This window comes from Anomaloglossus baeobatrachus, chromosome 8 (genome assembly GCF_048569485.1).
Source record: "Anomaloglossus baeobatrachus isolate aAnoBae1 chromosome 8, aAnoBae1.hap1, whole genome shotgun sequence".
Lineage (NCBI taxonomy): Eukaryota > Metazoa > Chordata > Amphibia > Anura > Aromobatidae > Anomaloglossus > Anomaloglossus baeobatrachus.
Genome location: NC_134360.1, coordinates 34,973,826 through 34,988,480, shown reverse-complemented (window position 1 = coordinate 34,988,480; position 14,655 = coordinate 34,973,826). Strand labels below are relative to the sequence as shown.

Below are 14,655 nucleotides of genomic sequence, written 5' to 3'. Positions count from 1 at the left end.
ACAGGGTCCATGAAGAACCACTGAACAAGATCCATGTAAAACATATGGATAAGGGTCCATGAAGAACCCTTAGACAAGGTCCATTAAAATCGAATCGACAGAGTTCATAAAGCGCAATTGAACAAATTCCATTTAAAACAAATGGAAAGGATCTAAAGAGAACCAGTGGACAATGTCCATGTTAAACACATGAACTGGGTCCGTGAAGAACCACTGAACAAGGTCCATAAAAAACATATGGACAAGGGTCCATGAAGAACAATTGGACAAGGTCCATTTAAAACAAATGGAAAGGATATAAGAAGAACCAGTGGACACGGTCTATGTAAAACTAATCGACAGGGTCCATGAAGAACCAGTGGACAAGGAAATGGGGTTCAAATGGACAGGGTCCATGAAGAACCATTGGACAAGGTCCATTTAAAACAAATGGAAAGCTTCTAAGAAGAACCAGTGGACAAGGTCCATGAAAAAAAATGGACAGGGTTAACGAAGAAGCACTGGACAAGGTCCATGTAAAACAAATGGAAAGGGTCTAAGAAGAACCAGTGGAGAAATTCCATGTAAAACAAATCGACAGAGTCCATGAAGAACCAGTGGACAAGGTCAATGTAGTATAAGTGGACAGAGTCCATGAAGAAGCAGTGTACAAGGTCAATGTAGTATAAGTGGACAGAGTCCATGAAGAACCAGTGGACAAAATCAATGTAGTGTAAGTGGACAGAGTCCATGAAGAACCAGTGGACAAGGTCAATGTAGTATAAGTGGACAGAGTCCATGAAGAACTAGTGGACAAGATCAATGTAGTATAAGTGGACAGAGTCCATGAAGAACCAGTGGACAAGGTCAATGTAGTATAAGTGGACAGAGTCCATGAAGAACCAGTGTACAAGGTCAATGTAGTATAAGTGGACAGAGTCCATGAAGAAGCAGTGTACAAGGTCAATGTAGTATAAGTGGACAGAGTCCATGAAGAACCAGTGTACAAGGTCAATGTAGTATAAGTGGACAGAGTCCATGAAGAAGCAGTGGACAAGGTCAATGTAATATAAGTGGACAGAGTCCATGAAGAAGCAGTGGACAAGGTCAATGTAGTATAAGTGGACAGAGTCCATAAAGAACCAGTGTACAAGGTCAATGTAGTATAAGTGGACAGAGTCCATGAAGAAGCAGTGTACAAGGTCAATGTAGTATAAGTGGACAGAGTCCATGAAGAACCAGTGTACAAGGTCAATGTAGTATAAGTGGACAGAGTCCATGAAGAACCAGTGGACAAAATCAATGTAGTGTAAGTGGACAGAGTCCATGAAGAACCAGTGGACAAGGTTAATGTAGTATAAGTGGACAGAGTCCATGAAGAACCAGTGGACAAGATCAATGTAGTATAAGTGGACAGAGTCCATGAAGAACCAGTGGACAAGGTCAATGTAGTATAAGTGGACAGAGTCCATGAAGAACCAGTGGACAAGGTTAATGTAGTATAAGTGGACAGAGTCCATGAAGAACCAGTGGACAAGATCAATGTAGTATAAGTGGACAGAGTCCATGAAGAACCAGTGGACAAGGTCAATGTAGTATAAGTGGACAGAGTCCATGAAGAACCAGTGTACAAGGTCAATGTAGTATAAGTGGACAGAGTCCATGAAGAAGCAGTGTACAAGGTCAATGTAGTATAAGTGGACAGAGTCCATGAAGAACCAGTGTACAAGGTCAATGTAGTATAAGTGGACAGAGTCCATGAAGAAGCAGTGGACAAGGTCAATGTAGTATAAGTGGACAGAGTCCATGAAGAAGCAGTGGACAAGGTCAATGTAGTATAAGTGGACAGAGTCCATGAAGAACCAGTGTACAAGGTCAATGTAGTATAAGTGGACAGAGTCCATGAAGAACAAGTGGACAAGGTCAATGTAGTATAAGTGGACAGAGTCCATGAAGAAGCAGTGGACAAGGTCAATGTAGTATAAGTGGACAGAGTCCATGAAGAAGCAGTGGACAAGGTCAATGTAGTATAAGTGGACAGAGTCCATGAAGAACCAGTGGACAAGGTCAATGTAGTATAAGTGGACAGAGTCCATGAAGAACCAGTGGACAAGGTCAATGTAGTATAAGTGGACAGAGTCCATGAGGAACCAGTGGACAAGGTCAATGTAGTATAAGTGGACAGGGTCCATGAAGAACCATTGGACAAGGTCCATTTAAAACAAATGAAAAGCTTCTAAGAAGAACCTGTGGACAAGGTCCATGAAAAAAAAATGGAAAGGGTTAATGAAGAACCACTGGACAAAGTCCATGTAAAACAAATGGAAAGGGTCTAAGAAGAACCAGTGGAGAAAGTCCATGTAAAACAAATCGACAGAGTCCATGAAGAACCAGTGGACAAGGTCAATGTAGTATAAGTGGACAGAGTCCATGAAGAAGCAGTGTACAAGGTCAATGTAGTATGTGGACAGAGTCCATGAAGAACCAGTGGACAAGGTCAATGTAGTATAAGTGGACAGAGTCCATGAAGAAGCAGTGGACAAGATCAATGTAGTATAAGTGGACAGAGTCCATGAAGAAGCAGTGGACAAGGTCAATGTAGTATAAGTGGACAGAGTCCATGAAGAAGCAGTGGACAAGGTCAATGTAGTATAAGTGGACATAGTCCATGAAGAAGCAGTGGACAAGGTCAATGTAGTATAAGTGGACAGAGTCCATGAAGAACCAGTGTACAAGGTCAATGTAGTATAAGTGGACAGAGTCCATGAAGAAGTGGACAAGGTCAATGTAGTATAAGTGGACAGAGTCCATGAAGAAGCAGTGGACAAGGTCAATGTAGTATAAGTGGACAGAGTCCATGAAGAAGCAGTGGACAAGGTCAATGTAGTATAAGTGGACAGAGTCCATGAAGAACCAGTGTACAAGGTCAATGTAGTATAAGTGGAGAGAGTCCATGAAGAACCAGTGGACAAGGTCAATGTAGTATAAGTGGACAGAGTCCATGAGGAACCATTGGACAAGGTCCATTTAAAACAAATGAAAAGCTTCTAAGAAGAACCTGTGGACAAGGTCCATGAAAAAAAAATGGACAGGGTTAATGAAGAACCACTGGACAAAGTCCATGTAAAACAAATGGAAAGGGTCTAAGAAGAACCAGTGGAGAAAGTCCATGTAAAACAAATCGACAGAGTCCATGAAGAACCAGTGGACAAGGTCAATGCAGTATAAGTGGACAGAGTCCATGAAGAAGCAGTGGACAAGGTCAATGTAGTATAAGTGGACAGAGTCCATGAGGAACCAGTGGACAAGGTCAATGTAGTATAAGTGGACAGAGTCCATGAAGAAGCAGTGGACAAGGTCAATGTAGTATAAGTGGACAGAGTCCATGAAGAACAGACTCAACAATATCCATGTGGTACAAATGGTTCAATTTCCGTAAACAAAAGGTGGACAATTTCCATGTACAACTAATTAACTAATTCTATGAAGAAAAATAAAGCAGAGAAGTAAAAGAAATGAACAGAGTTCATGTAGAACTTTGGGACAATGTAAACATGGAATAATTGTCCGGCCTCCATGACACACCGGTGGACAAGGTAAATGTAGATCAGGTGGAAAAGGTTGATGTAGAACATAAGGACAGAATGCATGGAGAACAGGGAACAAAATTACAGGGAACCTGTGAAACAGGTAGACACAACCACACAGCACAGGTGGACATGGTCCATGTGACACATATGACAATGCTGAAGAAAAGGGCAGGGTTCTTGTGTAAAAGGTGCTGATGAAGCACTAGCACCATGAATGGTCCCTGATCCATCAACAATTAAGGGTTTTTTATGCTTATGAAAACATATATGAAGGAACTGTGGCTCTGCTCATCATTACTGGATGCCATTAGGTCTCATCCTTAGTCATCCTTGTCCTATCATTGACTCCACCAGGGTGGCACCTCCACTGCGCACAACTTTTATAAACAATATAATAAATCATGGAGTGATGAGCTGGAGACGCTCGTCCGGATGGAGAAGACGAGACAGATTTCCATATAGATTGGTTGTGCATCTCTATATTCATAAAACGCGTCGGGACATCTCTGTGTAGAGAAACTCCCCATTGCTCAAACGCCAACCGTGGATAATGTAAATGGACATGTCCAACCTAGTTCTGCAGAATCATATCCCAGACCATAGACATTGGGTTGTTTTCTACCACCAGGGTTGGTTCTTGGTTACCGCTCTTTCTAGAAACCTTTGGTGACCACCTATAGGGCTGCATCTTCAGTTTCTACAGGAGTTTTCAATCAACTTTCCAAGTCTCTTGAATGGTAAAATCTGATGGATTTCTACCTAACAAGGGGAGAAGTTCAGAAAGCCTATTTTCATATTGTGTATTAGGTAATTCTCAGTGAGATAATAGAGGGCTCTGCTCCATATACTCTATAATACAGTATCCGCGAGGCCATGATTGGCTGATCACATCCATGTATGAATATGCAGCGGGTGTAATTGCCCTTTAAATCCGCGGTATCTTGGAGCTCGGAGTCTCAGTGCACTCTCTGGAGCTTGCAGTATTCGCGAGATGCGCTCATCGGGCCAAGATTTCCCGTAACACGTCTGCGCTTTTACGCCAATTACACTCATTTGCTGCTGGAGAGAAAGTTCAGCTCGCAACTATATATATAAAGGTACAGACAGCAGAGCGGCCATTTAACATTTCCAGTACATGGCGCTGCCTGCTGGGCTGCACTTATACCATGAGCAATCTATATACATGAGCTACCGCGGGAGGAAGGGTCAGGGATTAGGGAGAGAACGATGGATGGATGGATGGATGGATGGATGGATGGATGGATGGATGGAAAGAAGGAAGGATGGACGGAAAGAAGGAAGGATGGATGACTGAATGGATAGATGGATGGATAGATAGGTTGATGAATGAAAGAAAGGAAGGATAGATAGATAGATAGATAGATAGATAGATAGGATGATGGAAGGAAGGATAGATAGGTTGATAGAAGGAAGGAAGGTAGGATGGATAGATATGTTGGAAGGAAGGATAGATAGGTGGAAGGAAGGAAGGATAGATATGTTGGAAGGAAGGATAGATAGGTTGATGGAAGGAAGGAAGGATAGATATGTTGGAAGGAAGGATAGATATGTTGGAAGGAAGGATAGATAAGTGGATGGAAGGAAGGATAGATAGGTTGATGAAGGAAGGATAGATATGTTGGAAGGAAGGATAGATAGGTGGATGGAAGGAAGGAAGGATAGATAGGTTGATGGAAGGAAGGAAGGATAGATATGTTGGAAGGAAGGATAGATAGGTGGATGGAAGGAAGGAAGGATAGATAGGTTGATGGAAGGAAGGATAGACAGGTTGATGGATGGAAGGAAGGATAGATATGTTGGAAGGATAGATAGGTTGATGAATGAGAGAAAGGAAGGATAGATAGATAGATAGATAGATAGATAGATAGATAGATAGATAGATAGGTTGATGGAAGGAAGGAAGGAAGGATAGATATGTTGGAAGGAAGGATAGATAGGTTGATGGAAGGAAGGAAGGAGGGAAGGATAGATATGTTGGAAGGAAGGATAGATAGGTTGATGGAAGGATAGATAGGATGATGGAAGGAAGGAAGGATGGATATGTTGGAAGGAAGGATAGATAGGTTGATGGAAGGAAGGAAGGATAGATATGTTGGAAGGAAGGATAGATAGGTTGATGGAAGGAAGGAAGGAAGGATAGATATGTTGGAAGGAAGGATAGATAGGTTGATGGAAGGAAGGAAGGATAGATAGGTTGGAAGGAAGGATAGATAAGTGGATGGAAGGAAGGATAGATAGGTTGATGGAAGGAAGGATAGATAGGTTGATAGAAGGAAGGATAGATAAGTTGATGGAAGGAAGGAAGGATAGATAGGTTGGAAGGAAGGATAGATAAGTGGATGGAAGGAAGGATAGATAGGTTGATGGAAGGAAGGATAGATAGGTTGATAGAAGGAAGGATAGATAAGTTGATGGAAGGCAGGATAGATAGGTTGATGGAAGGAAGGATAGATAGGTTGATGGAAGGAAGGATAGATAAGTTGATGGAAGGAAGGATAGATAGGTTGATGGAAGGAAGGATAGATAAGTTGATGGAAGGAAGGATAGATAGGTTGATGGAATGAAGGAAGGACAGATATGTTGGAAGGAAGGATAAATAGGTGGATGGAATGAAGGAAGGATAGATAGGTTGATGGAAGGAAGGATAGACAGGTTGATGGAAGGAAGGATAGATAGGTTGATGGAAGGAAGGATAGATAGGTTGATGGAAGGCAGGATAGATAGGTTGATGGAAGGAAGGATAGATAGGTTGATAGAAGGAAGGATAGATAGGTTGATGGAAGGAAGGATAGATAGGTTGATGGAAGGAAGGATAGATAGGTTGATAGAAGGAAGGATATATAAGTTGATGGAAGGAAGGATAGATAGGTTGATGGAAGGAAGGATAGATAGGTTGATGGAAGGAAGGATAGATAGGTTGATGGAAGGCAGGATAGATAGGTTGATGGAAGGAAGGATAGATAGGTTGATGGAAGGAAGGATAGATAAGTTGATGGAAGGAAGGATAGATAAGTTGATGGAAGGAAGGATAGATAGGTTGATGGAATGAAGGAAGGACAGATATGTTGGAAGGAAGGATAAATAGGTGGATGGAATGAAGGAAGGATAGATAGGTTGATGGAAGGAAGGATAGACAGGTTGATGGATGGAAGGAAGGATAGATAGATGGAAGGATGGATGGAAGAATAGATAGGTTCATGAATGAGAGAAAGAAAGGAAGGATAGATAGATAGATAGATAGATAGATAGGTTGATGGAAGGAAGGAAGGAAGGATAGATGGGTGGATGAAAGGAAAGGATAGATGGAGGATGGAAGGAAGGATAGATAGGTTGATGGAAGGAAGGATAGATAGGTTGATGGAAGGAAGGATAGATAGGTGGATGGAAGGAATGAAGGAAGGAAGCATAGATGGGTGGATGAAAGGAAAGGATAGATGGAGGATGGAAGGAAGGATGGATAGATAAATGGAAGTATAGAATATAGAGTAGCAAACACAAAAACAAAACAACATATATTTATTTATACACAATAAGAACAACCCACTGTTTTTTCAAAGCCCCAAAAATCACAGGATACCCATTGGTGTTAGTCCTTTATACTGGCAGAAAAGGTGATATACTTTGTTAAAGAGGATAGAGAGATAGATAAATGAAAAAAGGATAGCTGCTCTCCAAAATATGGATGAAAAGAGTGGACTGTATTAGCCCATATGGTGTAGTGACGTTTCTCCTTGATAAAGGCTGGTTACAGCCGAAACGTCGTCACGCCATAATGGCTAATAAAGTCCACTTTTTCATCCATATTTTGGAGTGCGGCTATCCTTTTTTTCATTTATATTGTTGTCCATGGGATTTAAGGTCTGTTGATAGTCTTGCACCTGATATTATTCTATATTCTGTTCCAATTTTTTTGTCATATATAGATAGATAGAATATTACAGGTGTAGTTGGGTACGCGGCTGGATATTGTCTGTCTCTGTGGTGATGTATGGCGCTGTATCCTATAGATAGATAATTGCAGTATATATACCCGCACTCGTTATTGCCGCTCGCTCTATGTGAGGGGAGCAGATCTATTTTCCTCCCTAGAGACGGGGACACCAGCGCACAGACCTCCAGGATTTTCCGCTCCGCACAGTTTTTCCAGTCCCCGTCCATATGCTGCCCCTGTTCCCCCTCACTGCCGAGTCACCGAGGCTCTAGAACACCTCATGCTGTTTTCTATGGGCGCAGACAAGTAGCAAGAAAGGCTTAACCTCTCCGCTGCCAGCCTCCGGCCATAGCAGGATAGACAGAAGCATGACCTTATTCCAGCTCCTCCATACTGTGAAGCTCCCGGGTGCTGCAGGCCCCCTCCCTCCCTCCCCGGCCTCACATTAACCCTTAGCTAATAGCAATCTGTACAGTTATTTTCCACCCCAATGGATCTTGGATTGGAATCTAGCGTTAATTGAGCGAGGACAACAATCCACTGAAGCCAGCAGAAGTAATTAAGAGGGATCCAGAATTGAGGTTTTTTTCCCCTAATATCTGCTGTGATTAGAGATCAGTGAGCCGGCCATACCCCATACCATCCTATAATGAGGGGCATAGGATGTCCCGGATTACTGGAGGAAATCCACAACAATATACATTACTAATCCCGTGAACTCCCCCGTAATGAACATAAAAGGCACCAACATGTGCAGTGGTGTAGTATGTTACAGATGGAGCAGAGGTGAATGTGTCATTGTATGGTTCTTTTGTGCATGGGGTGACACTGTGACAGGGTATAGTCACACAGATTTCATGCACTTACGATTTCATAAATACGAATTTCGGTAATGCAACCAATAATTTACTAAGTTATTAACATGATCAGCTCTGCTACATCTATGTCTAATATGCCCTGTTCTACTACGTATGAAAAACTCAGCTTTACTGTCTCACAAACAGTCAATATCACAAGCTCAGCTCTGCTACATCCAACTGACCCCGATCTACTTCACTAATACACCCTGCTGCGATCTCAGAATCATCACATCTTGCAACACATGACAAACTCAACTCTACTTTCTTAACTTATCAGCTCTGCTATGTCTAATATACCCTGTTCTACTACATATGATAAACTCAGCTCTACTGTCTCACAAACAGTCACGCTACATATCACATGCTCAGCTCTGCTACATCCAACTGACCCTGAGCTACTTCAATATCACACATTGCTGCGATCTCAGACTCATCACATCCTGCAACACATGACCAACACAGCTCTGCTTTCCTAACTTATCAGCTCTGCTATGTCTAATATACCCTGTTCTACTACATATGAAAAACTCAGCTCTACTGTCTCACAAACAGTCACGCTACATATCACATGCTTAGCTCTGCTACATATCACATGCTCAGCTCTGCTACATATCACACGCTCAGCTCTGCTACATATCACACGCCCAGCTCTGCTACATATCACACGCTCAGCTCTGCTACATATCACACATTCAGCTCTGCTACATATCACACGCCCAGCTCTGCTACATATCACACGCTCAGCTCTGCTACATATCACACGCTCAGCTCTGCTACATATCACATGCTCAGCTCTGCTACATATCACACACTCAGCTTTGCTACATATCACACGCTCAGCACTGCTACATATCACACGCTCAGCTCTGCTACATATCACATGCTCAGCTCTGCTACATATCACATGCTCAGCTCTGCTACATATCACACATTCAGCTCTGCTACATATCACACGCTCAGCTCTGCTACATATCACATGCTCAGCTCTGCTACATATCACACGCTCAGCTCTGCTACATATCACATGCTCAGCTCTGCTACATATCACACATTCAGCTCTGCTACTTATCACACGCCCAGCTCTGCTACATATCACACGCTCAGCTCTGCTACATATCACACGCTCAGCTCTGCTACATATCACATGCTCAGCTCTGCTACATATCACACACTCAGCTCTGCTACATATCACACGCTCAGCACTGCTACATATCACATGCTCAGCTCTGCTACATATCACACGCTCAGCTCTGCTACATATCACACATTCAGCTCTGCTACATATCACACGCTCAGCTCTGCTACATATCACATGCTCAGCTCTGCTACATATCACACGCTCAGCTCTGTTACATCCAACTGACAACGAGCTACTTCAATATCACACACTGCTGCGATCTCAGAATCATCACATCTTGCAACACATGGCAAACTCAGCTCTACTTTCCTAACTTATCAGCTCTGCTATGTCTAATATACCCTGTTCTACTACATATGATAAACTCAGCTCTACTGTGTCACAAACCATCAAAGCTCAGCTCTACTACATCCAACTGACCCCGAGATACTTCAATATCACACCCTCAGAATCATCACATCCTGCAACACATAACAAACACAGCTCTGCTATTTTTAATACATTATCTTGCTATTAGTATGAAAAAAAAATCAGCCTTCTATGTCCAACATACCGAACCCTGTTACATATGACAAACTCAGCACTGCTATGTTTCCTTTAATAAACCCAGTCCTTCTAAATTTACCAAACTCACCTTGACACAAACATCAGTCCTACATATAACAAACTCATCACTACTATGTTTAAAAACGCTGTCATTTTAAATATTGCAAACTCAGCTCTGCTACCTCAGATTTGCCTAACACTGCTATGTTTGGCAAGCCAAATACTGCTACAGCTGACAAACTCATCTCTCCAATATCCAAAATACCCAATCCTGCTACATATCACAGACTCGGCTCTGCTATGTTTAGCAAACCCAGTCCTAAAGCCTGCAAGTTCAGCTCTGCTATGTCTGATATGTCTCAATCTGCTACGTCAGACAAACTCATCTCTGCTACATATGTGCATCCCTTTGCATTACATGTGTGGGGATAGTCTTGCTCTTGACAAATCCTAAAATGTATATTTTTTTTATATAGTCATCAATAAGGTTCGGAATTTTTTTAGATTCCTCCAACTGCCTTCTCTCTAGCTCTTGGGGAACTATAAAGTCCAGCAAGTCTTCCTCATAGCCCACTGTTCTGGTATAGTGGGGGTTGTAGTTCGCCACCAGATGGACCACGGCCTTATGTTATAGCTTCCATTAGAGGTGTTTAGAATGATGTGCCGGATTCTTGGGAACAAAAATCTCCGAGGAGGGCAACAGGGCTCTGGTGTCTCAGTTATGGTACTCAGACAGGTCTCGAAAATGGTGGGTGCATCGGATGATGTGATATCAAAGGGGGGTCACATATATTTCTATAGAGTGGACATTTGTATCATAAATGATATGTATGCTGGATCTTGGCTTTAATTCACTTCCGAGGTACAATATCCCAGATACTGGAAATGATTCACCATTGCCTCCGTCACTAAAATGTGAAATGACTCCTCCAACGCTTCGGTCCTGAAATTGGGCCATGGTTGAACTGGACGCACGCCCATAAAGAGAATCTGCACATTACATGCCCAAAACACTGGACCTGATGGACCACAAGATGGCCCTTAATACAATGACCTGAATACGGAGCCACACAATAGATCATCATGGTCCAACTGGACTCGTGACCAAAAATCCCATACAGTAGATATTGATGAGTGGCCAACGTGATGAGCCAAGATACAGGACCCAAGACTCTAGACCTGATTGTATTCAGACCCATCCAACGAACAAAGACACACAATCGACCATGATACACCTGGACGGATGCCCACAAAAAGAATCTGCCCATTAGAAGCTGGCTACGGATGCAATGCCCAAAACACTGGACCTGATGGACCACAAGATGGCCCTTAATACAATGACCTGAATACGGAGCCACACAATGGATCATCATGGTCCAACTGGACTTGTGACCAAAAATCCCATACAGTAGATATTGATGAGTGGCCAACGTGATGAGCCAAGATACAGGACCCAAGACTCTAGACCTGATTGTATTCAGATCCATCCAACGAACAAAGACACACAATCGACCATGATACACCTGGACGGATGCCCACAAAAAGAATCTGCCCATTAGAAGCTGGCTACGGATGCAATGCCCAAAACACTGGACCTGATGGACCACAAGATGGCCCTTAATACAATGACCTGAATACGGAGCCACACAATAGATCATCATGGTCCAACTGGACTCGTGACCAAAAATCCCATACAGTAGATATTGATGAGTGGCCAACGTGATGAGCCAAGATACAGGACCCAAGACTCTAGACCTGATTGTTCGTTGGATGGACCTGAATACAAAGACACACAATCGACCATGATACACCTGGACGGATGCCCACAAAAAGAATCTGCCCATTAGAAGCTGGCTAAGGATGCAATGCCCAAAACACTGGACCTGATGGACCACAAGATGGACCTTGATACAATGACCTGAATACGGAGCCACACAATGGACCATCATGGTCCATCTGGACTCGTGACCAAAAATACTATACAGTAGATATTGATGAGTGGCCAACATGATGAGCCAAGATACAGAACCCAAGACTCCAGACCTGATTGTCCCTTGGATGGACCTGAATTCAAAGCCACACAATAGATCATGGTCCAACTGGACTTGTGACCAAAAACCCCATACAGTAGATATTGATGAGTGGCCAACATGATGAGCCTAGATACAAGACCCAACACTCCCGACTTGATTATCCCATGGATGGACCTGAATAAACCACACAATCGACCATGGTACAACTGGGCTGATGCCCAAGAAGAGCACTGCATATATTTGATATTGATGAACCACCATACCATGCCCAAGAACCTGATTGACCAAAGGATGGACCTTGATCCAATTATCGTGAGAGTCGTACAATAAACCATGGAAAAAAACTGATGCCCTCCATGAAGCATAATTCAATACCCAAGACACTGGATTTGATTGACCACACTATAGACTTTATTTTGCACGTTGGACCTGAATTTGCAACTCCACACAAAGGACCATGGTACGCTTCCCCATAAACTGCACCAATGCCCCACACAAAGGACCCACTGTGAATATGGCCCCTGTACACCCATGATTCAATACTAAACACAATATTCTACCACTTGTCACCCTATGGGCAGGTATAATACCCAAGTGACAAACACTAGACCTTGGTGCCATTCACAAGAAAATGGATAGACACCAAATGATCCAACCTGAGAAGCACATCTGGAGGGGACAACCTGGATCCATCTGGAGGGGACAATCTGGAACCATCTAGAGGGGACAACCTGAATCTATCTGGAGGGGACAACCTGCATCCATCTGGAGGGGACAACCGGGATCCATCTGGAGGGGGGGACCTGGATCCATCTGGAGGGGAGAACCTAGATCCATCTGGAGGGGACTACCTGGATCCATCTAGAGGGGACTACCTGGATCCATCTAGAGGGGACTACCTGGATCCATCTAGAGGGGACAATCTGGATCCATCTAGAGGGGACAACCTGGATCCATCTAGAGGGGACAACCTGGATCCATGTAGAGGCGACAATTTGGATCCATCTATAGGGGACAACCTGGATCCATCTGGAGGGGACAATCTGGATCCATCTGGAGGGGACAATCTGGATCCATCTGGAGGGGTCAAGCTGACTTCCAACATAATTTATCATGGACTGGGGCAAAAACTGAACTCTTGCCCTGGGTGAAAGATAGTCCTTTTGCAATGCCACCATATCAGGACCCAAAACCCTAGAAATCAGGCACACACCATAACCTTTTTCATCACACTCTTCAGATACCTTAGGAGCCATCCTTACCTGCATGATACAGTGATCTCGATCTTCGTGGCTGGCACGCTGCTGTGTACAGGGTCAAAGTCTCCAATGGATGCCATTCTCGCGAAGTCTACAGGTCTAAGAGACGGTCAATGTCCTGGGGTGATCTTCAGTTCTGGTAAGTCAAGGCTGCAGGGCTGTCATCAAGATCTTAAGAAGAGGTCCAAGATGCCAGTCCATGAAAACTACAACAGAAGAAGACACAACACGTAGAAAACTCCTGGTGGTTTTCTGGGTGGAAAGAGTCTGAGATGTTTTCTGAGACACTCGGTGGGACTGCCATCCTTTCTAATCCCCTGGTGGCAGGATTTCTAGAGTAACATCCCTGCTTTATCAAAGTCACTCCATATCTGTGTCACCGAAGCCTATTAACCCTATCAGAGAAGTAGGACGCCCTCAATACTCCGCATTCATTCGGGGTCTACACCCCCCACACCTTCCCCTTTTGGGTGCAGTCCAATGGTGCCCACTCACTTGCACAGTGGCATTTTCTCTGTGCAGTTTGGAAGCTCTGCTGGTGTAATACCAGTGCCATACTGGGATTAAACCACCACAGATGTATCAGGGAATTAAATTCTAGCTGAGCTTTTGCCTTTGCTACATCTGTTGCATTTTCCTCCCAATTCTCAAGCAGAGACCCAGATTCTGCACAATATTTAATATCTACTCAATAAGGAGGCAACAAAGTTTCTAAGATGCAGCAAAGGAAAGCAGAGAAGAAGCTGAAAGTCCATAACAATGACCCAGGAGGGGCAGAAGATGACAGCAAATGCATTAAAGTTGTCATTACCTGTGAAGTTGCAGGGGAGAGGCAGTGTTGGCTGGACCCCTGCTGGAGACCCCCCAATGCCTTTGGTCCTCTCTCAGCTCTCTCATATACATGCCATTATCCCAAGCTTGTGCAAAAAATATAGAGGATGCGAGAAACCAACCTGTATCTATGAATATTGTGCACAGAATCCCTCAATGGATGCGAGTAGTGGCCTGTGATGTCAATAGGCCACCTAGTGGTGAAACGCGGTACTGCAGCTATTATCCTCTGGTCATGCTTTTTATCACAGATTTTAGGCTCTGAATACAGTATTTGGCTATGATTCTGTCTGATTTATAACTATTTTCTGCAACTATGATTGCATTATGGTTTACTTAACCTCTAAATGATTCCTTAGGGCAATTGCATCAAATCCTTCTGCTTGTAAAAGGATTGCAATAATAACATATTAGTGGATTGCTATATATGCTGCTAAGATGATGTGATCAGCAATGATACTTTACAG

General features: G+C 43.3%; 1 protein-coding gene across 1 annotated transcript in view; it reads right to left on the bottom strand.

Annotated features, from left to right (window-relative positions):
* The window catches only part of CPNE9 (copine family member 9), a 353,312-nt gene extending 338,975 nt beyond the window's left edge, over positions 1 to 14,337 (bottom strand). The window contains exons 1-2 of the mRNA XM_075321438.1: positions 14,169 to 14,337; positions 13,361 to 13,563 (exon numbers count right to left, since the gene is read on the bottom strand). Coding sequence (XP_075177553.1) covers positions 13,361 to 13,437 — 77 coding nt within the window. The 5' untranslated portion in view covers positions 13,438 to 13,563; positions 14,169 to 14,337. The remainder of the gene's footprint in view (positions 1 to 13,360; positions 13,564 to 14,168) is intronic.
* Positions 14,338 to 14,655: the final 318 nt, after the last annotated feature.